This window comes from Dipodomys merriami, unplaced genomic scaffold (genome assembly GCF_024711535.1).
Source record: "Dipodomys merriami isolate MVZ:Mamm:240054 unplaced genomic scaffold, mDipMer1.0.p SCAF_19, whole genome shotgun sequence".
NCBI classification, from domain to species: domain Eukaryota; kingdom Metazoa; phylum Chordata; class Mammalia; order Rodentia; family Heteromyidae; genus Dipodomys; species Dipodomys merriami.
Genome location: NW_027203270.1, coordinates 3,486,986 through 3,513,450, shown reverse-complemented (window position 1 = coordinate 3,513,450; position 26,465 = coordinate 3,486,986). Strand labels below are relative to the sequence as shown.

Genomic DNA, 26,465 nt, shown 5'->3' with positions numbered 1-26,465 from the left:
GAAGTGATACAGATGGGAGGGTGTAGAAGAGGAAGGCTTCTCTTACCTCATGGAAGCCAGGAAACAGAAATAAAGAAGAAGGCCAGGGCAAGGTACATCCTGAAAGACATACCTGCAGGGACCAGCTTTCTCCAGCTAGTCCCCACTTCTGGAAGTTTGCAGCTCCTCCTAAAATAGTGTCACCAGCTGGGGACCTTGGTTTAATACATGAACCTGTGGGGACACTTCATAGTCAAACCATAATGGGTTTTAAGGTAAAGTAGTGAATTATGTATTACTTTTCTAATTTAGTATGTGGCAAAGCTAACTTCTGATTTTCTTGGGAATCATTTTGATTTTCTTTTTTTTTTTTTTTATAGGTTAAGCCTGTACCCATATATAAACTATGATGTTTAATTTTTATTTATTTTATTTTATTTTTATTGTGAAAATACTGTACAGAGGGGAATAATTTTATTTTCTTGACATGTAGAATGTTATTCAATATTGTTTTCAAATTAGCAAATCTAACTATTTGTTTTAAATTTAAATTCCTTGCCAGCTATTTTCTAAATTTGTGCTATTTTATGTAATTTATATATGCATTGCATCTAATTTATTATGCAAATTTTAGAATTTTATATGTGTGAGTATATGGGCTGATCCCAGAGCCTGGGTGCTGTTCCTTATCTTTTTTTGCTCATTGCTAGCACTCTACCATTTGAGCTACTGCTCCACTTATGGCTTTTTGACAGTTAATTGGAGATAAGAGTCTTGTGACTTTCCTGACTCTGCTGGCTTTAAACCATAATCACAGATCTCAGCCTTCTCAGTAGCTAGGATTACAGGAGTAAGCCACTGGTGACTAGCTCAGAATTGTCTTGTATAAATGGCATGAAATTACAATACAAGGATATTATTATTATAAATTTATTTCTCTAAAGAAATTCCCTTTGTACAATAAAATTCTGCTTGAACTTTGAAACATTATTTTAAGCAAAAGGTACCATCCACCAAAAACCAAATATTGGTTTTATAAAAGAGATTGAAAGTAGTTTAGGACTAGAGACAAAAAGTATTAATTGCTAAGAGCAAGGGATTGGGGGCAAATAAAAAGTAATTGCTATAAGCAGAGTGTCTTATATATATATATATATATATATATATATATATATATATATATATATATAATCTCCAGTACATTGTACTTAGCAGGTGAATTGTATAGTATTTGAATCAAAATGTAATAGGACTGGTAAAACCAAGCTTAAAGAACAGTGGCTAACAGCTGTAACCTCAGCTGCTCAGAAGGTAGAAGTTTGTAGGATTTCAGCTTGAGAACAGCTAAAGCAAAAATGCTAGTAAGACCCTATCTTAACCCTGTAAGCTGAGTATTGTGGCCCACCCAAGTTGGCTTCAACAATAAAAAACAAACAAAAGAAACAGCTTATCTCAAAACTATTTAAAGCAAAAAAAGGTAGGGGTATGGCTTAGGTGGTAGAATGATTGCCTAGTGAGCATGAAGCCTATAATATCAGCATTCAGGTGGCTATCAAAATCATGAGCTCAAAGCCAACTTGGGCTACTACTGAGATCTAGTCTCAAGTCAGAAAGAACAAAAACAAAAAGAATTGACTGGGTGCTGATGGCTCATATGTATAATCATAGCACTTGGGAGGCCAAAATCAGGATGGTCGTTTGAAGCCAGCCTAGGCTGACAAATCTGGCTTATTTCTAGTTGACCAGCAAAAAGCCTGAACTAGAGGGACATCTTTAAGTATTTGTACAAAGGAGATACAGTTCAACAAATCAGTTTATAAGTGCAATGTATCTTGGTCTATGTGGCCCCGTCTATTGTTCTCCACCATCTTTCCCAACTCTACACATACTGCCAAGTTACCCATTTTCACATGTCTACATTGAATATAGTGACTAGATTCACCCACCTTTCCTGTCTTCCTGAAGTGATTCCTCAGGGCCTTGAAATTCTTTTGGCATGATTGATAAAGCTAGGTAAAGTTTCTTATTAGATGTTTTGTGAAAGTTTATATTCAGTGGGATGTTAACATCATGTTTTCATAGTGTACTTTTTGTGACAACAGGCTCTTCTTAAATAGTAGGGACTTAAGAAACAGTAAAGTAGGCAATTTTTCCCCCTCATCTCTTGTATTTTGACAAAACTCTTCACAGTTGTACCATGACTAAAACATTTTTCATCTGCCTCTGCTAGAATTTGTAAAATTTAACTATTTCTTTTATTGTGTTTTTGTTTTCAGACATCCAGTAGCATCCTTTTTCCATTTGTTCTTTCGAGTCAGTGCAATTGTAGTCTATCTTCTCTGTGAATTCCTCAGCAGCAGCTTTATTGCCTGTATGGTGACAATTATCTTGTTGTTGTCATGTGACTTTTGGGCTGTGAAGGTAGGTTCAATGTTTGTTATTTAAAAATTATATTTACTGTGAGTTCAAGTAATGTATAAGCAATTAAAAAATGTGAGATCAGTATTTCAGATTGCTATAAAGTTGTCTTTGTTTCTTCAGGATTTCTCTGTGTTAAAGTACATATGGTCATATGTAGGTTGTTATACTAGTGAGTTATCTACTTTAAAATTTTTTTTCTTATATATTTTTATATTTTATTTTCTTTAAGTAGTTGTACAAAGGAGTTGCCATTCAACAGATCAGTTTATGAATACAGCGGCTCTTGATAAGTGTCATCCCTTTTAACATTCTTATCCACCCTCCCACCTGTTGACAATGCTTTTTGTCAAGCTACAAAATATTACTATCATCCACATGATCTACATATCACTGGATCATTTATTTATCACTGGTCATCAAAGAGTCATTTTTCAGGTGTATTGTGCATAATATCTATGTGAAGCTCCAATGTTCACAAACACTTAAGAACTGTTCATCTACAAAGTACATATTGGTACTCACGGCAATCTTTATCAGCTGGGCAATATTGCCTCTACTCCAGGAGATTCTTGTCAATGTATACAACATTTTGGGCTGGGTCAGGCCTTGCTGGCCCACATCTATAATTCTAGCTACTCAGGAGGCTGAGATCTGAGGATCAAGGTTCAAAGCCAGCCCTGGCAGGAAAGGCCGTGAGACTCTTCTCTCCAATAAACCAACAGAAAACCGGAAGTGGCGCTGTGGCTCAAATGGTAGAGTGCTAACCTTGAGATGAAAAGCTGAGGGACAGCACGCAGGCCCAGAGTTCAAGCCCCACAACCAACAAAACAAACATTTTGGGCTGGGTACCAGTGGCTTATATCTGTAATCCTTGCTGCTCAGGACGCTGAGATTTGAGGATTGTGGTTCAAAGCCCCAGGGCAGGAAAGTCTGTGAGACTTCTCTCCACTTATCCACCAGAAAGCTGAAAGTGGAGCTAGAGCTCAAGTGATAGAGTGCTAGCCTTGATCAGAAAAGCTCTAGGACCCACATGCAAAAAAAAAAAAGTAATTTTTTTTTTGATGGTCACAACTGAGAGCAGGGGACTTCATCTAGTTTGTACAGGCCAGATATACTGCTCAACATCTTAATATACACATAAGCCCCCACAATAAAGAATTACTGGCATCCATGTCTTGCACCTATAATCCTAGCTACTTAGGAGGCTGAGATCTGAGGGTTGTAGTTCAAAGCCAGTCCAGGCAGAAAAGTCCCCATGAGACTTATCTCTAATAAACTACTCAAAAAAGCTAGACGAGGCACTGTGGCTCACATGGCAGAGCAATAGCCTTGAGCACCAATAGGCTCAGAGACAGTGGTCAATCTCAGAGTTCAAGTCCCAGGACTGGCAGAAAAAAAGAATTATGTGGCTAGTCAGTCATACTAAGCTGAGAAACTGCTGTAGGGAGTTAGAAAGGATATAAGAAGAGGGCGGGGATCTCAAATTCCCAGGCAAAGATGGACAGATAGATGAATATATAATAAAGTATAATATTAGATACATGGACAGATAGATGAATATATAATAAAGCATAATATGTGTAGACTCTAGTTGGTAGATAGTTGAGTATTCACTGTAAATTTTTACTTTTTTGTGTGTTTGAAATTTTTCATAGTAAATTCAGGAAGAGAAAAAAATTAAAGGAAAAAAACATCAAAGACAAACTAGAATTTTAGGAGACCAGTATGAAACTCAGCTATCTAAACATTTTACTTATTGATTGATTGATTTTCTTGTTATTTGTTTATTTTTGTGCCAGTACTGGTGTTTGAACTCAAGTCTTTAAGTGTTCTGCTCCTTAGCTTTTTTATTCAAGGCTGGCCTATTATCATTTGAAATTGGAGATCAAGGTCTCACAGACTTTGCTGTCTGGGCTGGCTTCCAACCTCAGATTTCTCAGACTTTCGTCTCCTCAATAGCTAAGTTTACAGGTGTAAGCCCCAGCACCTGATCCCCAACCATTTTTAGATCTTATACACAGCAGAGGCAGTCAACTTGGTGGCAGCTAGTTTCTGCAAAGCCATATAATACTGCTAAGACAGATTGAAGAGAGTTTTTTTTAAAGACTCTTCCTTAACTTTTATTTTAGAGTTGTTTGGATTTTGGAATATCTGCATAGACTTTACTTATTGACCATTTCTAATTTGGAAGTGTGACATTTGGAATGTTCAAACAGCTGAAAATAGTTGAACAGAGAAATTAATATAGCACGTTTTTAGATTAGAGATGCTCATCCTGTAATTAAATCCTTTTGGAATAGAGATTTAATTAAATTATCTATTTATTTGTTTATTTTGTGGTGGTACTAAGGCTTGAACTTAGGCCTTATGTTCTCCTTTAGCTTTTTTGCTTAAGATTAGTTCTCTACCTCTTGAGCCACACTTCCTTTCCATTTTTAGCTAGTTAATTAGAGATAAGCATCTCGAAGACTTTATAGCTTGGGGTGGTTTTGAACCATGATTCTCTCAGCCTCCTGAGTATAGATAGTATTACAGGCATGAGCTACCAATACCCAGTATGCAGAGGAATTTTAAAAGACATAACCAAATGGTATATTTTCTGCTAAGATTGACAACTCTGGGCCTGGGAGTTGTCCCTCAGCTCTTCAGCTCAAGATTAGTGCTCTACCACTTGAGCCACAGTGCCACTTCTGGCTTTTTCTGCATATGTGGTGATGAGGAATTGAGCCCAGGGCCTCATGCACATGAGGCAAGCACTCTACCACTGAGCCAACTTCCCAGCCCTTCCTTCTCCCCCGTCCCCCAGTCAGTCATGGAGCTTGAAGTTGGCCTGGGTGCTGTCCCTCAGCTCTTCAGCTCAAGGCAAGAGCTCTACTACTTGAGCCATAGCACCACTTCCAGTTTTCTGGTGGTTAATTGGAGATAAGTGTCTCACAGACTTTCCTGCCTGGGCTGGCCTTGAAGCACGATTCTTAGATCTTAGCCTCCTGAGTAGCTAGGATTACAGGTGTGAGTCACTGTTGCCTGGACTGATGAGATATTTTTAAACCATGGCTTCAAAAAAAAATCCATGTATTGATTATTGATAGAATTGCTTGTGGATATCCAAATGATTGAAATAGGAAACAAAATCAAGCAGTTAAAAATAGAGTTGGGCTGGGAAGGTGGCTTAGTGGGAAGGTGACTCATGGGATGGCGGCTCATGGGATGGCTCACACCTGTAATCCTGGCTACTCAGGAGGCTGAGATCTGATGATCATGGTTCAAAGCCAGCCCTGGCAGGAAAAGTCTGTGAGACTCTTATCTCCAATAAACCACCAGAAAACTGGAAGTGGTGTGTGGCTCAAGTGGTAGAGCATTGGCCTTGAGCTAAAGACTGAGGGACAGTGCCCAGGCCCAGAGTTCAAGCCCCAAGACGGACCAAAAACAAAAAAATTGAAGGGTTATTAAAAGAACTTGAAAAAGAGGGTTGACAGAGTTCTGAAACGAGTAAAAAACGGATGTATTCTAATCTCAGTTGAAATTTTTAAAAAGCAGTCTTTATGTAAACTGTTTATAATAGTAATGAATAAGTGAAGAAGAGAAAAATAGTTTCAAAAAAGTATTTACTTATTTGGTGCCTGTCCTGGAACTTGAACTCAGGATCTGGGCACTGGCCCTGGACTTTTTTTCCCTCAAGGTTAGTACTCTGTCACTTGAGCCACAGTTCTATTTCTTGCTTTTTAGTGATTACTTTGAGATAAGAGACTCATGGACTTACCTGCTTGGGCAGGATTGCAGTTTAAAGTTAGGGGTCCATGAGACCCTTACCTCCAATTAATCAACAACAACAAAAAAAAAATGGAAATAGAACTGTGAGTCAGTGATAGAGCACTATACTTGAGCAAAAATCTCAGATAATACCAGGTCCTAAATTCAAGCCCCAATACAAAAAAAAAAAAAAAAAAAAATAGGAAACAAAAACTACAGATTATTTACAATTTACAGTGGTCATCCATAAGTTATTAAAATGCATCTAAAACTAAATTTAGAGAAAACCAATGCAGACTTTTATGGAAATAACGGATGAACATTTAATAAGTTTTAAAAACAAAATGAGCAGTGGTACTTAGTAGACATGTTGAAGGTGAACTGTACAACTTGTGGGTGGGGACAGGAAGGAAAAGAGAGAGCAAAGAAATGAATGGCATTGCCCAAAAAGAAATGTACTTATTACCTGACATATGACACAGTAAGCCCTTTGTACATCACCTTTATAATAAAAAATTTTTTTAATGAAAATAAATTTTAAAAACCAGGCACTAGTGGCTCACACCTGTAATCCTAGCTACTCAGGAGGCTGAGATCTGAGGATCATGGTTCAAAGTCAGCCTGGGCAGGAAAATCTGTAAGACTCTTTCCAATTAAATCACAGAAAAAGCCAGAAGTGGTGCTATGGCTCAAGTAGTAGAGTACTAGTCTTAAGCAAAAGGTGCTGAGGCCCAGAGTTCAAACCTCAGAACTGGGAGGAGAGGGAAGGGGAGAATCAAGAAAAATAAACTAATAAAGCAACAATGGAAAGATTGGAAAATGGGAACATGAAGAAACTTGGAAATGTTCTAAGGTCTTTCTCTGAAAATGCTACCATGTAGACACTGGCTGTTTTCTATGCCAGCTCTTCTTTTTTTACTTAACCTAAGTCTTAGTATTTCTACAGTGTGAATGGTTTCTAATCTCTTCTTCTCTTTCTGTATTTCTTTTCTAAGTGTGCCATACTTCTGGTTTCAGTTGCTGGTCTACAAGCTATGGTGATCCTCAGCTTTAGTTTTCTACCAGGTTTAAGCTTCCTTATCTTTCTGCTTGAAATATACATGTGCATATATATATTTTTTTAATTTTGTGTTCAGGCCTGAACTCAGGGCCTTGAGCTCTTGCTTGGCTTTTTTGCTTAAAGCTGGCACTCTACCAATTGAGCCATACCTCTACTTCCAGCTTCTTGCTGGTTAATTATCTGCCCAGGCTGATGTTGAGCATTTATTATTATATTTCAGCCTCCCAAGTAGCTAGGATTACCAGCATAATCCACTGGTGCCCAGCTTGATAGGGGTGGGGGTGGGGTGGGGTGTGTGTGTGTGTGTGTGTGTGTGTGTGTGTGTGTGTATGTGTGTGTGTGTCTGTCTGTCTGTCTGTCTGTCTGTCTGTCTGTCTGTCTGTCTGTCTTCGTGTATTCTCTGGTTTTTTGTTTGTGGTTATCTTTTTTTTTTTTTTTTTTTTTTTTTTGCGCCGGTCCTGGAGCTTGAACTCAGGGCTTGGGCACTGTCCTTGAGCCTCTCTGTGCTCAAGCCTAGCACTCTGCCACTTGAGCCACAGTGCCACTTCCAGCTTTTTCTGTTTATGTGGTATTGAGGAATGAAACCCAGGGTTTCTTTTTTTTTGGGGGGGGGTCCGGTTGTGGGGCCTGAACTCTGAGCCTGGGCGCTATCCCTCAGCTCTTCAGCTCAAGGCTAGCGCCCTACCACTTGAGCCACAGCTCCACCTCCGGCATTTTTTTTTTCCTGCTTATATGGTGCTGAGGAATCGAACCCAGGGCCTCATGCATGCGAGGCAAGTGCTCTACCACTGAGCCACATTCCCAGCCCAAACCCAGGGTTTCATGTAAGCTAGGCAAGCACTCTACCACTAAACCACATTCCCAGCCCCTGTTTGTGGCTATCTTGAAGGTACCTCAAACTCAACATGTTACCTTCCATCCCAAAATATTCCTCTTTGAAAAGTGTTTCTTTCACAGGGTCTGTAGTTAACTGTTTAACTTTAGCTAGAAGATCTAGCAACAAGTCTATAACTTCTTTCAGAGGGGTGAAAGCATAAATACTACTTTGGCATTATCTATAACAAGTGTACAAATTGAAAAGTCGCCTGATTTTGTGTATGTGACAAGATCACAGGTTTTATTAATTTTAATTAATTAGTCAGTTGTGGGGCTTGAACTCAGGGCCTGGATGCTATCCCTCTGGATGCTATCCCTGAGCTCTTTTGCTCAAGGCGAGTGCTCTACCACTTTGAGCCACAGCTTCATTCTTGTTTTTTTCTGGTAATTAATTGGAGATCAGAGACTCACAAACTTTCCTGTTTGGGCTGGATTTGAACCATGATCCTCAGATCTTAGCCTCCTGGATAGCTAGGATTACAGGCATGAGCCTATTTAATTGAGCTATTTTAATTTCATTAATTCTATTTTATTACCTTACATTCATGCCTCGTTATCTTCACTTATAAATTAAATGTATGTTATAAACATTAGTGAGGTTAATGAAAATAAACATTCTCAATCCAAGAACTTCTGTACTCCTGAGTCTGTTAGCAGACAACATAATTAAACATTCTCTGTATTATTAATTCCCACATATCTTTTAGTTTCATTCCAAATATTCCTAAGGAAGGCATTCTGATACCCAGTGTAGATATAGGGTTATGTCACTGTTGTACTGATCAAGAATTCCATACTTTCTGCTGACTACACTTTTCCTAATTGGTACATTTATGCATTGTTGATATTTCTTTTCCACACACTTGAATTGGCCTATTGGTCATCATTTTTTAACTGTGAGTTTGTAGATGCATAGTAAATATTGATAATAGATTTAAAAACCATTAGAAAAATTTTCACACTGATTTATTACACTAACAAGCAAAAAGAACTTGATACATTTGAGATACATTTGCATGAAGTCCGGTGCCTATTAGTATTTGTAGGGGTATGCAGCTGTAAAATATATTTAATATATTTAGCTATTGTCAGCATATATGAAAAAAGGTAGGTCACAATGGCCAAAGAGAAAGGATCCTAGGAGGGAAAAAAAAAAACAACTGTGTAGTTGAAGAAAGACAAGTATTTTGGGGGGGGGGTGGTCCGGTTGTGGGGCCTGAACTCTGGGCCTGGGCGCTGTCCCTCAGCTCTTCAGCTCAAGGCTAGCGCTCTACCACTTGAGCCATAGCCCCACTTCCGGCTTTTTTTTTCTTTTTGTTTATGTGGTGCTGGGGAATCGAACCCAGGGCCTCATGCATGCAAGGCAAGCGCTCTACCACTGAGCCACCTTCCCAGCCCAAAAGACAAGTATTTATGAGGGAAGAGAGAGAGAGTAAAGTTTATGGAAGACTTGTTGCTTACTTTCTAAACCCTACCCTGCTGATCATGTCAAAGCCATTTTGTTGGGTCTTTTTTTAGCAGGGCCTGCTAATGGAGTGGTCTTTGCCAATTATGAAGGTAAAACTGAAGAAAATGCTACACTAAAATATGATGCTTTAAAAATGTGTGTTAGCTGGACACTAGTGGCTCATGCTTATAATCCTAGCTGCTCCTGAGGCTGAGATCTGAGAATCTGGATTTGAAGCCAGCCCAGGCAGGAAAGTCTGTAAGACTCATCTCCAATAAAACTATGAAAAGCTAGAAGTGAAACCATGACTTAAGTGGTAGCACTCTATCCTTGAGTAAAAAAAGCTCAGAGATAGCCCTAGACCCTGAGTTTAAGCCCCAGGATGGCACCAAAAAAAACAACAAAAAATACATGTTTATGTTTTGTTTCCCAGAATGTTACAGGTAGACTAATGGTCGGCCTCCGTTGGTGGAATCATATTGATGAGGATGGAAAAAGCCACTGGGTGTTTGAGTCCAGAGAGGTAAACTGCCTTCTTTCTTTTTTTTAACACTGTCAGCTGATGAATTATATGTAGATTACATTCAAATATTTAAGGATGAAGTATTCAAGATTAAAAGCAGTATGCCATATATTAAAATCACTTGCCATGTATTAAACCAGATGGCCTTTCAAAACTTAATACAATTTTCTGACTAGTTCAGACTGAAGTGTGTGTATGTGTGTGTGTGTGTGTGTGTGTGTGTGTGTGTGTGAGAGAGAGAGAGAGAGAGAGAGAGAGAGAGAGAGAGAGAGAGAACAAGAGAGAAAGAGACAGAATCCCCTGAGAGGACAGCATGCTAAACTGTGTATTGAGTTGTTGATTAAAAATGGATTTCTGTTGGCCCCCAGTTTTATTGCGTCACCCTAGATCCTTTTCTGTCCAGCACATAACTGCTGTCAGTTTCTTCTATCTTTGTTCCACATGTGGGAAGAAAAAAGAATTCCAGTTGGATAGAAATATCTAAATGTTCAGCCTTACTCTTTTGTGCTGGCATCGGGGCTTGAACTCAAGGCCTCATGTACTCACTCAAGCGACTTCATGGCTAATCCTCTACCATTTGATCCACAAGTCCAGTCCATCAGCCTTTTTCTTTAAGCCTATGCTTTCAAAAGTCCTGTTTGATTTATCTTGATTCTTTATGGTGAGCATTCCATTTCCCAGTGAAAATCAATTTGGGAAATAGATTAGAATCTAGGAGAAAGTACCTAATTAAGCTGCTTGCCTTCTGCTTGGGCCTCAGAAAACAGTTCTATGCTCAGTGAGCCTGTGTTCCTTAAATATACAATCTACCTTGGAATTTCTTGAGTTTTGCTAAGACATCTTGTTCCAAAGTCCCCTGATTTTCCCTCTTCCCTCCTTATTTATGTTCTCTGGACTTATTTGATATGGTAAGAGTCCAGGATGACTTGTGATCGTGATTTCCTTGATTCTTATCCAAAAAGGTATCATGAGTAGCTTCTTTATGAATGAATTATACAAGTACAAGAATTTAGTAGAAGCCTATAAAAGACCTGTTATTCCTGGTTGGGGCCATGCTAAAGTGTCCATTCTGCACTGAAAATGCTTGAGCTGAAATAAAATATACTGAAACTTACTAAATCAACTTACTAGTTGATTTTTTTTCATTCTAACTTGAGACTTGGATTTTTATGTTAATCTTTGAATTTGAGGTAGTATGTTTGTTTCTTTTTTTAATTAAGAATCATAAATCCAGCTGGGTATCTGTGGTTCATGCCTGTAATCTTAGCTGCTTAGGAGGCTGAGATCTGAGGATCAGGGTTTGAAGCCAGGTGGAGCAGAAAAATCCATGAGACATTTTTTTTTTGTTTTGTTTTTTTGGTGGTCCGGTAGTGGGGTCTGAACTCTGGGCCTGGGCGCTGTCCCTCAGCTCTTCAGCTCAAGGCTAGCGCTGTACCACTTGAGCCACAGCACCACTTCCGGCTTTTTTCTTTATGCTTATGTGGTGCTGAGGAATTGAACCCAGGGCCTCAGGCATGCAAGGCAAGCGCTCTACCACTGAGCCACCTTCCCAGCCTCTGCATGAGACTCTTATCTCTGATGAACTACTCAGAAAAAGCTGAAGTGGCGTTGTGGTTCAGATGGTATAGAGTGTTAGCCTTGAGCACAAGGAGGCTCAGGGACAGGGCCCAGACCCTGAGTTCAAACCACAGGACTGCCAAAAAAAAATAAAGAAAAAAGAAAAGAATACTAACCTTTTACTAATAAGTTTCCCAACAGTCATGATTGAATTAATTTCTTTCTGTAGGCAACTCCTCAAGATAATAAAACTGTTTCAGAAGCTGAATCAAGAATCTTTTGGTTAGGACTTATTGCCTGTCCAGTGCTGTGGGTGATATTTGCCTTTAGTGCTCTTTTCTCCTTCAGAGTCAAGTGGTTGGTGAGTAACCATGTTGAACTTTATAACCTATTGGAAGTCTGCTGGGTAATCACAATTAGTAGTCATTTGTGTCCTTATGATTAGGGACCTGTTTTGAACTGGCAGCTTCATCTTAGGTTTCCCAAGTTGTGTTTCTCACCTTTCCTTTTTTGTAGTTACTAGAGAGAAGATCTTATGAAAGATCCCATTTCACTAGTATTAATGCTATTAGTGCCTATTATGGAGTGATATTTTCTAAAAACATTGGTTGATGACTTGTTATTTAGTGCAGCATAATGGATCACCTCTAATTGTTTTAGGGAAGGAATAAAAGGAGAGTGATAAAGGGGGAGGGGGTAAGGTTGATTAGACCATATTGTAAACATGTAGAAGTGTAACAATGATATCTCCATCTATATGACTAATTTAGCCAAATAAAAATAGAAGAGCCAAAAGCATAATGGCACAGTTTCTATGGTAGTGAGCTTGGGTAGGCCTCTGTTGGAGTTTCTGGTTTAGGATCTTGAGTAATTTCAGTCCGACAGTGGTAGGACTGACTGGAGGGGTACAAGCTATCTGATGTCCTCTCCATGTGGCTTAGTCTGGGCTTCCTCACAGTAGGTGGCCTCTTGCCCATTGGGTTGCTTACATGGAGGGTCAGCAGCCTATTTGGGGTGGTCTAGCTTGCAAGCTAAATCACTTTATACTACCTAGCCTAAAACCTTACTGCATTATGAATGCTACCCACTCACATTCAAGGAAATGTAAATTAGCCTCTACCTATTAGGAGGTCAGGGGAGGATTAGAAAGACCTAGAAAAGAGTGTGAAACGGAAAATATTTGCTGCTGTCATCTTTGGAAGAACGGTCACTTAACTTGTTCCAAACTATGAGTCCTTATTCTTGTAACAGGTAAGCTGTTGTGACCTTAGTTATGCTTTTTTTTTTTTTAAGTATTTTTTTTGCTTTATAGGCTCACCTTTCTTAGTGCCCACACAATAATATTTTCTTTTTAGGATTTTGAAAATGCTTTTGTTTATTCTGAGTTACTTTAGTGATTTTTTGTGTGTGCATTTGTTGATCGTAGGGCTTGAATTCAGTCTGGTCACTATCCCTGAGCTTTTTTTTTCCCCCTCAAAGCTAGCACTCTACTAGTTGAGCCACAGCTCCACATCTGGCTTGTTTGGTGGCTAGAGTTACGAATCATGGACTTTCCTACCCAAGCTGGCTTAGAAACATGATCCTTAGATCTCTGCCTCCTGAGTAGCTAGTATTAAAGGTGTGAGCCACTGGCACCCAGAAGTTGTCTTTATTTATATGCTTCGTGAATTAGGAATTTACTCAATATTTATGAATTTCCTGCTATGAAAGATGGGAAAATTAGTACTATATGATTTCTCTTCTGGATTTTTATTTTTTTTTGGGGGGGGGGGTCCGGTCGTGGGGCCTGAACTCTGGGCCTGGGCGCTGTCCCTCAGCTCTTCAGCTCAAGGCTAGCACTCTACCACTTGAGCCACAGTGCCACTTCTGGCTTTTTTTTTTCTTTTTGCTTATGTGATGCTGGGGAATCGAACTCAGGACCTCATGCGTGCAAGGCAAGAGCTCTACCACTGAGCCACCTTCCCAGCCCCATACTTCTGGATTTTTGTTAGTAGTTTTATTTTAGTTTTTCTAGTCATTTTCTTTATGTCATTGAATAATATACTTAGATCTTTTTTATTGACTTGTAGAGTATCTAGAAAAAGATAAAAATAAGCAATCCTGTGTTGTTTCTTTTTCTTTTTTTTTTTGTGTTTGTTCCAGTGTTACTTTTGTTTGTCAAGATTTATAATAATTTTCCTTTAAAAATGGTATTTCTCGGGGGAAGGGAGAGTAGGGAGAGGTAATCAAGAGAAAAAGAGGGAGGGGGTAACAGTGTTTGAAAAGAAATATACTCATTATCTTATATAACTGTAACTCCCCTGTTTATCACCTTTACAATAAAGATATAAAAAACAGCTGGGACCCAGTGACTCATGCCTATAATCCTAGCTATTCAGGAGGCCGAGATCTGAGGAGGATCACAGTTTAAAGCCAGCCCAGGCCAGACTTTAATTAACCACCAGAAAACTGGAAGTGGCCCTGTGGCCAAGTGGTAGAGCTCTTGCCTTGAGCTGAAGAGCTCAGGGACAGCCCAGAGTTCAACCCCTATTACCTATCCAAAAGAAAGATATAAAAAATAATTAGTTAATTGATTGATTAATTAATTAATTAAAAAAAAAAAGATTTCTCAGTTGTGCACACCAGTGGCTTATGCCTATAATCCAAGTTACTCAGGAGCTGAGACCTGAGAGTCATAGTTCAAAGCCAGCCCAGGCAGGAAACACTGAGACTCTCATTTTTAATTAACTGCCAAAAAAGCTCAAGTTATAAAGTGCTAGCCTTGAGCAAAACAGCTCAGGCATCAGGCCCTGAGTTCAAGCTCCAGCACTAACACAAAAAGAAACATGAACCTATTGATTTTGCAAATGATGACTTAGGTAGATTGTGTGTGTGTGTGTGTGTGTGTGTGTGTGTGTGTGTGTGTGTGTGTGTGTGTGTGTGTGTGTGTGTGTGTGTGTGTGTGTGTGTGTGTGTGTGTGTGTACATGAACCTATTGATTTTGCAAATGATGACTTACGTAGATTTTGTGTGTGTGTGTGTGTGTGTGTGTGAACATGAACTATTGATTTTGCAAATGATGACTTAGGTAGATTGTGTGTGTGTGTGTGTGTGAACATGAACCTATTGATTTTGCAAATGATGGCCTAGAGAGAGAGAGAGAGAGAGAGAGAGAGAGAGAGAGAGAGAGAGTGTGTGTGTGTGTGTGTGTGTGTGTGTGTGTGTGTGTGTGTGTGTGTGTCTTGCTAGGGATGCTAACAAATCCAGGGCCTCGTACCTTACCACTGAGCTACATTCCTAGTCATTGACTTTTTTGTTTTTGTTTTGTGACAGGATATCACTACATAGCTTAGACTGGCCTTGACTCAGTGTGTACCTTAGGCTGGCTTGGACTACATTCTCCATTCTCCTGTCTCTACTTCCCAAGTACTGGGATCTGGGATGATAGGCATATGCCATCATAATGGACGTCTATCATTTTTTATATTGAATTTACAGAGAAATCTGAGGCTGGACTTACCTAGTCTCCATGTGAACTGTTGAATTTTCTCCCTGAGGGATTTTTTTTCTTTTGAAGTTTTAAGATATCTAATCATGTCAGTATTAATAACTGCTGTTAAATTGTTGGATTTACTTCTATTTTTTCCCCACTCTTCTAATTCTATACCAGTTGTCCTTAGGTTGGAACATAGATGTATTCTTTCTCCCCCTCCCCACCTGGGTGCTGTCCCTGAGCCTCTTTGTGCTCAAGGCTAGCACTCTACCACTTGAGCCACAGCACCACTTCCAGCTTTTTCTGAGTAGTTTATTGGAAACAATAGAGTCTCACAGACTTTTCTGCCTGGTCTGGCTTTGAATTGTGATCCTCAGATCTCATCCTCCTTAGTAGCTAGGATTATAGGTGTGAGCCACACCCAGTCACATATGTATTATTTCTTATCCACTGTTTTTTAATTGCTTTAATATTCAATCTTTTTCTATTCATCATCATAGTTGTTATGGGCACTGGAGATAGAGTTAAAGGCCAAACAAACAAGATAACAGTTCCAATAAAGGGATATGTTCTAGGAAGGATAGACAAGCAGTAAAAAAAAGTTTAGAGGCAGGTTATAGATGATGATGCCAGGAAATGGTTAAGTGGGTACCAGAGACAGCACAGTCTGGGTTAGATATGAGTCTGTGTTTCCTTAGCTTTTCAAGCTCTGTTTTCATTTTACCCCCATGTTCTTTGAATTCTGTGCAGGTGTGGGTGTACACATACATGCACATGCACATATACACTGACTCTGGGACTTAAACTTAGGGCCTGGGTGCTGTCCCTAAGCTTTTTTGCTCAAAGTTAACACTACCACTTGGGCCACAGCTCTACTTCTGGCTTTTTGGTAGATAACTGGATATAAGAGTCTCACAAACTTTTCTATCCAGGCTGACTTTGACCTGCAATTATTGTAGATCTCAGCCTCCTGAGTAGCCAGGATTACAGGCACGAACCACCAATACCACTTGGCACTTTGAAATCTTACCTTTTGATTCTGCTATTCTCAGGATGCTCTTAAATTGGTTGCTTATAGTTATTTCAGAACAAGTATAGGGAGAGTCTCTTTTAGGGTGATGAAGATGTGTCAAAGTTGATTGTGGTGACAGTTGTACAACTCATAAATATACTGAAACAACCATTTAATCCTATGTTCCAAATAGGTGCTATATGGATGTTGTGAAAGGGAAGGGGTATAAAAAGAGTGAGCTTTTGGCTGGGAAGTTGGCTCAGTGGTAGAGCGCTTGCCTTGCATGCCTGAGGCCCTGGGTTCGATTCCTCAGCACCACATAAGCAAAAAAAAAGCCAGAAGTGGTGCTGTGGCTCAAGTGGTAGGGCGCTAGCCTTGAGCTGAAGAGCTGAGGGACAGCGCCCAGTCCCAGAGTTCAGGCCCCATGACTGGATCCAAAAAAACAAACAAACAAAAAAAAAAGAGTGAGCTTGAGTTTCTTATTTTCAGTCCTCAGTAATCTTAGTAGGGTAACCTGTGGGGTCCTTGTGGCCACCAGGAATAAAAAGCTGTGCAGAGGCTGGGAATGTGGCTTTAGTGTTAGAGTGCTTTCCTAGTATACATGAAGCCCTGGGTTCTATTCTTCAGTACCACATTAACAGAAAAAGCTGGAAGTAGCGCTGTGTCTCAAGTGGTAGAGTGCTAGCTTTGAGAAAAAGAAGCTTAGGCCCTGAGTTCAAGCCCCAAGACTGCAGAAGAAGGAAGGAGAGAGAAGAAGGAAGGGGAGGAGGGAGGAGGAGAAGCTGTGTAGAAGTATAGTCCCTCCTTTCTCATGGTGGTTGCTGCCACCATGTTGTTTGCTTTCCCTGAAGGCAGTTGTTACTTATACATTTGTGTGGAACAGATTCACTTCCGCCTGCTCTGTTTATTCAATTTGATCTTTTGACTGCTCTTTTATGATTCTTAAAGGAATAATTTACATGTGAGCTTTTAAAGTCTCACTTGCTTTCCTCATGTTTTTTACTTATGGGCCCATGGAAAGCACCCAGGCAAATACAGCAATTGTGTTCAGTAAATTCTTGGGTGAATGATTAGTGCTGAACATACATTAGGTTGCTTGGGCAAATTGTGGAGTCTCATTGGCACAACCCCTGCCTCGGCACAGCTTCCTTTCTCTTTTTTTAATTTTTTTTACATTCATCTGCTATGTGCATGTAGAACTTAGAGAAAAGGCAGTTTTAGAGCAGTGTGATCACTGATTATTTTTCTCCTCTCCCAGGCTGTGGTTATTATGGGTGTGGTACTACAAGGTGCCAACCTGTACGGTTACATCAGGTGTAAAGTGGGCAGCAGGAAGAACTTGACTAGCATGGCTACCTCGTATCTTGGAAAGCAATTTTTAAGACAAGTAAGTGTTTTCTGGATGTGACTGATTACTAATACAATGTTGTCTGATTCTCTTAGCATTCAGTTTTTTGAAATGCTTAAGAGGTTTTATTCTTATTATTATAGAGGTGATGTATAAAGGTGTTACAATTACATAAGTAAAGAGTACGTTTCTTTTTGGACAGTGTCACCCCTTCCCTTGCTCTCTGTTTTTCCCTACTATCCCCACCCACAAGTTATACAGTTTCATTATGTAACACTGCTGCATAGGTTACTCTGTGTTCCTCCATTTCTGTGCCCCCTCTTAACTACCCCATAAGGTTTATCTTTTAAGCTTTTTTAAATGAAAATTGCCGACATTATTTAAGAATGATGATAAAGAGTTTTACTGGTCTCTTTTGGGGAGGAAGGGAGGGGTGCCAGTCTTAGATTTTAAACTAGGGCTTGGGTACTATCCCTGAGCTTTTTTGCTCAAAGCTAGTGCTCTACCACTTGAGCCAAGTTTACTAACAGCTTTGGGTGGTTAATTGGAGATAAGAATCTCACAGACTTTCCTACCTGAGCGGGCTTTGAACTGTGATCCTCAGATCTCAGTCAGATTCCTGAGAAGGTATGATAATAAGATGTGAACCACCAGCACCTGGCAGTGCATGTCTTTAGAGTTCATAATATGAATATGTTGAAGCATGATAAAAAGGATTGCTTTTAAAAAAAATTATTGTTATTATAAAGTGATGTACAGAGGAGTTAGAGTCAGGTAATGAGTACATTTCTTTTTGGAAAGTGTCACCCCTTCCCTGGCTCTCTCCTAGTTTTTCCTCCTATCTTCTCCCACAAGTTGTATAGTTCCATTTTCAATATAGTACCACTGTTGCATTTGTTTACCTTGTGTCCCTCCATTTCTGTGCCCCCCTTACCCTCCCAAACACATGTAAACAAGACAAAAAGAAGAGAAAAAAAAACAGCTATTCACTATTTGTGAATGCCTAGAGTTCTGTAAAATTTATCATGTATTTTAGATATAGCTTCTGCATATGAGAGAAAACATGTGCCATGTGCCATTTGTCTCTATGAGCTTGGCTTATTTCAGTTAACATAATTTGTTCTAGGTCTATTCATTTCCCTGTAAATGACATATTATTCTTTCTAATAGCTGTGTAAAATTCCATGGTGTATAGGTATCACATTTTTTTGATCCACTACCTATTGTAAGGCCGGGCTGTTTCCATAACTTGACAATTGTGAATAGTGCAGCAATGAACATGAATGTAAAAGTGTCTTTATGGTATCCTGGCTAGTGATGTTCTGGGTAGATGTCTAGGAAAAGGATTGTTCTTAAATACCCTGATGTTTTCCTCTCACAACATGAAGGTTTTGCTGCAGTTTTCCAATATGAAGGTTGAAATCAGAATTGTGGGATAGATATTCATAGATAAACAGTTATTGATTAAATCTGTTGGGAAGAACAGAGTTGGGGAAGGGGAAGTGGCTTAAAACAAGTCACACTAAATAGGTCAGGCAGACTGAGCTCGTGATCCTTCTGCCTGAGCCTCTTGAGTGCTAAGCCACTACACTTGGCTTGATTAGGTTTTTAGGGGTAATATCTCACCACTGTTGAGTGTGTTAGGTTGGATAAGTTGTGTTATATAGGATGCTAGTTTTCAAACTCTTAACATGGCTCAGAATCACCCAGAGAGCACAAGATTGCTCAGTTCCACCACTGACATTTGTTCTTCAATAGATGTTATAGGGAGTATTACAAGTTTTTGGTTCCAGAATTATATACTAGATAACTAAAGCCCTGAGAAGACCAAGTGATTTATTTAATCTCCACAAAGAATACAAAGCTGATAAGTAGATAAAGAAGACTCTGCTTTAACCTTTACAAACAATATAACTGAAATTACTTGTCAACTTTGAAACTACTGGTTGAAACCCCCCCTTACTCCCCTGCTTAAACTCTGGGCTTGGGCACTGTCCCTGAGCCTCTTGTACTCAAGGCTAGTGCTCTACCACCTAGGTGGGCTTGGAACCATGAACCTCAGATCTCAGCCTCCTAAATAGCTAAGATAACACTGTGAGCCACCAGTGCCTGGCTTTTTATTTTATGTTTTCCCATAAAATAAGTACTCACTACCTAGCCCATGCACTAGAATTTCATTGTTTTCTCTATTACACTATAGGGATTCTCTGTAGAAGTGATAGAGAAAACATGTATTCTTATAAGGACTCACTTGTCATTCTCACTGAAGAATTTTAGCATGGCTCTAGTATACTTTTGCTGTGGTACACTTTATGATAATTGGCATGTATGTGCTTATTAGGTATTTTTCTTTAGGTTGTCCATCATGCTGAAGGTAAGAGGGACACAGAAACTGAGCTTGGAGCCTGGCCTAACATAGATGGAGCCTGGCCTAACATAGATAGAGCCTAGTGTCTTACATGATTCCAACTCATGGTTCTTGCAATGGTACAAGCTAGATATCTGATGACGAGATCCAAAGTTTCACTTCTCAGGTGTGTCCACTTTTTTTTTTTTTTTTTTTTGGGTCCGGTCGTGGGGCCTGAACTCTGGGCCTGGGCGCTGTCCCTCAGCTCTTCAGCTCAAGGCTAGCGCTCTACCACTTGAGCCACAGAGCCACTTCCGGCTTTTTTCTTTTTGCTTATGTGGTGCTGAGGAATCGAACCCAGGGCCTTGAGCATGCAAGGCAAGCGCTCTACCACTGAGCCACCTTCCCAGCCCGTGTGTCCACTTTTAACATGATTGGGCTGTCAAGTGTGAGGTAATATAGTAGCTGGCTCTGCTTACAAAAACAAAATGTTTTCCTAGGTTGCATACTTGGAAGTATGTGGGTATATGAATTAAAATTAACTGTGAATATTAATGACTTTTTTCCTTTGTTGCAGAATATTGATCAGACTTCCTGAATAGAGAAAAAGTTTATGTGATCTGTTGTGTTGAGGAAGAACCGAAGAAATTGTAGACTCTGAATGGTTTAGAGCTCAATCATTATTGCAAAGTGGAATGATGGGTTTGTTTTTCCACTTGAGAACTTTATTTAAAAATGAAATATTGTCTCCATATTAAGTTTCTATTTTCTTTCTACTGAGTTGGGTTAGGAAGTATGGTGTTATTAGAAACCTTGTCAGAATTTTCTGTGGTGTATATATGCATTACCTTGTAATAGCTATATCTTACATTTATATATGTAACAGATCTTTGCATTTTGATGTATAGAACATAGGAAATGTTAGTCTGTCTCAAAGCTCTGTATTTACATAGTATTCTTGTAGATTATTCATGCTAAGAATGAGCACTTTGTGAGTTAAAAAAGTTAATTTTTAATATATATTTAATGATAAAATTTCTTATCTGAGACATGCAAACAGGTAAAAACCAAATGGGGCTAGTAGTGTTAATTTATTTTTCTTAAGGTTTTTGTTTTGTCTTTATCTACTGTACAATGCAAGCTGGACTCAAACTCATGATCCTTCTGTCCCAGCTTCCCAAGTCCTGGGATCATAAGTACCTCCCACCACACCTCCACATCCAGCTAAAAGTGTGTTTTTACTTTAATTTTGTAAAAAGGAATTTACTAAAGGCCCAATAAACAGAAGTGGAATCCTCATAACTATGTGTAGGGATACTCAGAGATTGCTGCTGTTCCCTTTATTTTGCAGGATAGCTAGGTTTTACTTTGAGCTGCCTGGAAGTTCTCTATTGGTCTTTAAGCTAATGAAGCCTCTTCTTTTACCACTGAAGGGTAGTTTTCTTCATTTTGTTTTGTTTTTTTGGTCAGTCGTGGGGCCTGAACTCTGGGCTTGAGCACTATCCCTCAGCTCTTCAGCTCAAGACTAGCTCTCTATGACTTGAGCCACCACACCACTTCCAGCTTTTTCGGCTTATGTGGTGCTGAGGAATCAAACCCAGGGCCTCATGCCTGTAAGGCAAGCACTCTACCACTAAGCCACCTTCCCATGAGCCATCTTCCCGGCCCCGGTAGTGTTTTGATATCATAAGAGAAGAGTCACTTAAATACTTGGGATAATAAATACCTAAAAGACATTTTATTTTAATAATAATCTTTTCTTGCTATAATGGGGATATTATAAATCATACGTTTGTATTAATGGTATTTCTTAAAGCAATAGTGTAACTAAATCAATCTGCAAATTATTATAGGCATCTATAAATTCTGTTGTAGGTATTGTAAACTTTCTTGAAGTCTTTTAACTAACAGATTATGTCCTGATTGTATTTGTATATTGTTAAAATACTTTTAGAGTCATATTTGTTTAATTGTCTTTATTAGAGTTGTAGGTTGAAAGGTAAATAACTTTATATTTGTATAAAATGCCACTGTTTCCAGAGCATTCAATGTGTGTCATCTCATTAATCCTCATGAATAGATGATGAAAACAACCTTCAGACTACTACCTGCCCAGGGGAATTAAGATTGCAGAATTATTTGTAGCCTGTAATAGGATATACTTACTATTTTTAGAAATAATTGTGTTTAAATGTTTTTAACTTTTTTTTTCTTTTTTTTTTGGTTGTGGGGCTTGAACTCTGAGCTTGGGTGCTGTCCCTGAGCTCTTCAGCTCAAGGCCAGCACTCTACCATTTGAGCCACGGCGCCATTTCCTGTTTTCTGGTGGTTTATTGGAGATAAAGAGTTTTGTGGACTTTACTGCCCAGGCTGGCTTTGAACGGTAATCATCAGATCTCAGCCTCCTGAGTAGCTAGGATTACAGGCGTGAGACATTGGCCCCCAGCTTGTTTTTACTTTTTTTTAAAAAGAATCATTAATTTAAGTGCTTGTTTTCCATTTTGTTTATTTTCAGGTGGCATTCCATCTGGTGGGGAAAGTTGGTACTGCACTGAAGACAGTTCCTTTTTTTTTTTTTTTATTTGGAGAGAGAGAGAGGTCAAATTTTGGTCTTTAAGCACTAGCGGATACAGATGGCCAATTACAAAGATCTGCAGCCTGAAGACAATTTTTTACTTAATCTGAAAGATCACACCTACACTTTACATCTTTAGGGACTGTAACATGAATACAGTCATAGTTCTTGAGGTAGCTCTGTTATTTGAACCTGCAATCCTAAGCCTAATAAGAATTTAATTTTGGACTGGCAATGGCAGGATCTATCAGGTACACTCAATGTTCATGTTTCCTGTATGTTTTCTAACTACTAGCTGGGAGCCTGGCAACCAAGAAAGATAACACTGTGTCTTAGTGTGGCCATGACTCAGTGGATACATTTCTAGGAAGGAGAGAGGGAGACATCCCTATCCCTTCTCCTCTTTTCCTTCTCTGGCAGAAATATAGACCCACTAAGTAAAGCTGGAGCAACCACTTGGACTATGGAGTGGGAACCTCCTTATATGAATGGTAGAGAAATTAAGTAGAGATTGTTTAAATTTGCTGGTATAGCAGTCTTGAATGGCTTGTCTGAACTATCTTTCTTTTTTTAATTGTTGGTGGTATGGCATTTGAACTCAAAAAAGTGTTCTAAATTTCTAGGCAGGCTCTCTCCTGCTTGAGCCATGTCCTAGCCCTTTTTGCTTTCGTTTTTAGGATGTTCATGTTCAGCACAGCCTGGACCTCCATCCACCTATTTACAATTCCTACATAGCTGGTATAATAGGCACTTGCCACTTGGCCCAATTTTTATTGCTTAAGAAGAGGTCTCATAACAGCTGGGCACTGGTGGCTCATGCCTATAATCCTAGCTAGCAGGAGGCTGAGATCTGAGGATTGTGGTTCGAAGCCAGCCCAGACAGAAAAGTTCATGAGACTCTTACCTCCTGGGCCTGTGGCTCAAAGTGGTAGAGCACACTCCTTGACCACAAAGCTCAGGGATAGCACCCAAGCCCTGAATTCAAGCCCCATGACCAACAACAACAAAAAAGAGGTCTCATAAACTCATTTGCCTGGGCAGATATAATCTTCCCAGGCAAATAAGTTTACGTAATCCTCCTGATCTCTGCCTCCTCCTAAATAGCTAGGATTATAGGCATGCACCAGTATACCTGGCCTTACTAAATTTTTATAAATGAAGTGAACTTTGAGCATCACCTGTAATTGTTTTCACTGGTACAGTATTTGAGATGGATATACTTACTATCTGACCTCTCTACATAGTATTAACTGAATACTATAGGTACTAGTAAGTCCCACTGTTTCAGGTGCTGTTGTTGCATAAAAATTGATCTCAAATCTTAGTGTACATAACAGTCATTTTGTTACACTCAGAAATTCTGTGGGGAAGGAATTTGGAGAACAGTTGGGACAGCTTTTCTCTGCCAAATAGTGTCTGGGGCTCAGCTGGAAAATTTTGAAGGCTGGACTTCATCCTACAGCTGGGGCAAGAAACACCTGCAGTATCTTCAGTTACAGATTTGGGGGATAAATGGATGTCATTTTGAGCCTCAGACTCAAGATAGTTTGAACATCTGTATTGTGACTTCTGTGTGGTTTCTCCCTTGTGCTCCTGTGACCTTCACAGTGGCTCATGCCTACACTCCTAGCTACTTGGAAGACTGAGATGTGAGGATCAGAGTTTGAAGCCAGCCTGGGCAGGAAAGTCCATGAAACTCTTATCTCCAGTTAACTACCAAAAGTCTAGAAGTGGAGCTCTGTTTAGCTCAAATGGTGGAGCACAAAAGCTCAGGGACACTACCTAGATCCTGCATTGAAGCCCTAAAACCAGCACGCACGCGCGCACACACACACACGCACACACACACATACACACACACACAGTTGTGCTGGGCTCTAGTGGCTCACACCTGTAATCCTAGCTACTCTGGATGCTGAGATCTGAGGATCATGGTTAAAAGCCATCCTGGGCAAGAAAGCATGCAAATGTGCTAGCATGCAAAAAGTAAGCCTATAACTTCTGTTGTATAATTAATTGAAATCAGTACTTTGCTCGCACCAGCAGCACATAAACTAAAATTGGAATGATACAGAGAAGATCAGCACTGCCTCTGTGCAAGGATGACACACAAATTTGTGAAGTGTTCCATAATTTGAAAAGCCAGTTAACCATCAGAAAATGAGAAGTGGAGCTGTGGTAGACTGCCAGCCTTGGCAAAATAGCTCAGGGACAGCGCTGAGTTCAAGCCCCCCACCAACAAAAAGTTGCTTGCTTGTTTTTGCTTTCCCTGGGACTGCCTTGGATACAGGTGAGTTGACTGGATGATTCAGGTAAAACAAAAGTGAAATCACATTCTACTGCCACCTTTGTGTCTGTTCTTTGACTCCCATCTGAATAAATAGGTGAATGTGAGTGTATGTGTATATGAGTGTCTGAAGGCATAGTTCCACCAGGGTGTAGGTGCTGTGGTCCTTTAAAGCCTGAAAAATGGTTCTTTTATGCATTATCTCTTTTGCTTCTCCCCATAGCCTCAAGGGGTTTCCTTGTTGGTTTTTCAGTGAGACCTTGAAATGCTTTTCATGTTAGATGTTGGGAAGCTGAGTGGAGACTATGAGCTAGTAACCTACTATAGTGTCATTTCTAATCTATTTTATAGTTGAAACACATTTTGTCCCTTATGTTTTTCAGATAGTTATTGAATTCAACCAATGCTGTATGTATTAGAGTTCCTATTTTTTTTTTTAACATTTCTTGTAAGGTGTTGACTGCAAACTCTCAATTCTGTTCTTTCTATAGCTTGCCCCTAGTCCACCAGATGGCAGTATACCAGTGTCTGATGTAAATTACACCACTACTATTGGGTTTACATGAGAAGTGATGATGTGCTAGATGCACAACATCTAGCATGCAAATAGTGACTTAGGAGTAAGCCTGTATCTTCTGTTGTATAGTTAATTGAAATCAGTACTGTGCTCGCTCCAGCAGCACATAAACTAAACTTGGAATGATGCAGAGTAGATTAGCAGAGAAGATGCGCAAGGATGACACACGAATTTGTGAATTGTTCCATAATTTGAAAAAAAAAAAATGCTGATGCACTCCTATCTTCAATTAACCACCAAACTGGAAGTGGCCTACAAAGTAGAATATTAGCCTTGAACAAAAAAAAAGCTAAGGACCCAAGCCCTTAGTTTAAAACCCAGTACTTGCACCAAAAAAAAAAAAAGAGGGGAAATAAAAAGAAAAATATCTCTGTAGAGCTGAGTTGAAAACATTACAGCCCATGGTTGTCTGTTGAAAAAGTGTACGGTGTACTTAGAGAATTTCAGCTGAGCTGTAATTGCCAAGAAGCAAGATGTCATAAGGCACAGGGTTGGGGCATGCCCTGGAGACAGGCATGGCAAAGACACTAACCAACAAAGTACTAGTGGTTCATACCTGTAATCCTAGCTACTGGAAGCTATCTGAGGTTCCAGGTTCAAAGCCAGCCCAGGAAAGTCTGTGAGACTCAGTCTCCAATTAACCAGGTAGCTAGAAGTAGAAGTGGGACTCAAGTGGTACAGCACCAGCCTTCGGCAGAAAAGCCAAGTGAAAGCATGGGGCCTTGCTTTGAAGTGACCTTAACAGCTCAAAAACAAAAATACAATTTCCTTAATTCCTTGCAATAATCTTACGAAGGGGATGTTATTTCCATTTTACAGATGAGGAAGTGACGTCTTAGGGAATATAGGAATTGGCCCATGGTCAGATTATATTTAGTATAAGATGGGTTCAGGATTCAAATTTGAGCAGCTATCTTAGGCTTACACTGCCCTAAGCCCCACACATTAGTTTTCCCCAACTGTATAGCACTATGTCCTTTTGCTGTACCTGGACAGGAATTGTGGCTTGGTGAGGAGAAGTGCCAGTGCTAATAATCATGGGCTTTTGGCAATTTTTGTGATCTTTTACTTTTGAAAGCAATGAGTGTTGGCAACAGGTAGAAACAAGCAGGCAATAGGCAAAGTCTTAGAGTCTTACAGCTCTTAAATGGCCTTGGGTCCTAGGACCCTTAGCCTTGTAATAAGTGTACAGCTCTAGGGCTGGGATTTCATAATCTTCAACCCTTGAAACTTGG

The 26,465-nt window shown here is 39.6% G+C and overlaps 1 protein-coding gene and 2 non-coding genes across 4 annotated transcripts in view; all 3 read left to right on the top strand.

Moving 5' to 3' along the window:
* Positions 1-21,836, top strand: part of LOC138830581 (Golgi apparatus membrane protein TVP23 homolog B) — a 31,175-nt gene extending 9,339 nt beyond the window's left edge. For both annotated transcript variants that reach the window (XM_070026982.1, XM_070026983.1), the window contains 5 exons: positions 2,256-2,400; positions 9,967-10,056; positions 11,843-11,974; positions 17,356-17,484; positions 20,370-21,836. In XM_070026982.1, the coding sequence (XP_069883083.1) occupies positions 2,256-2,400; positions 9,967-10,056; positions 11,843-11,974; positions 17,356-17,484; positions 20,370-20,390 (517 nt within the window). In that variant the 3' untranslated portion in view covers positions 20,391-21,836. The remainder of the gene's footprint in view (positions 1-2,255; positions 2,401-9,966; positions 10,057-11,842; positions 11,975-17,355; positions 17,485-20,369) is intronic.
* Positions 21,837-24,396: 2,560 nt separating this feature from the next.
* LOC138831234 (U6 spliceosomal RNA) lies at positions 24,397-24,503 on the top strand. The gene has a single exon (XR_011373180.1). It is a non-coding gene; the product is annotated as a U6 spliceosomal RNA (small nuclear RNA).
* Positions 24,504-25,317: 814 nt separating this feature from the next.
* LOC138831238 (U6 spliceosomal RNA) lies at positions 25,318-25,424 on the top strand. The gene has a single exon (XR_011373184.1). It is a non-coding gene; the product is annotated as a U6 spliceosomal RNA (small nuclear RNA).
* The last annotated feature ends 1,041 nt before the right edge of the window (positions 25,425-26,465 follow it).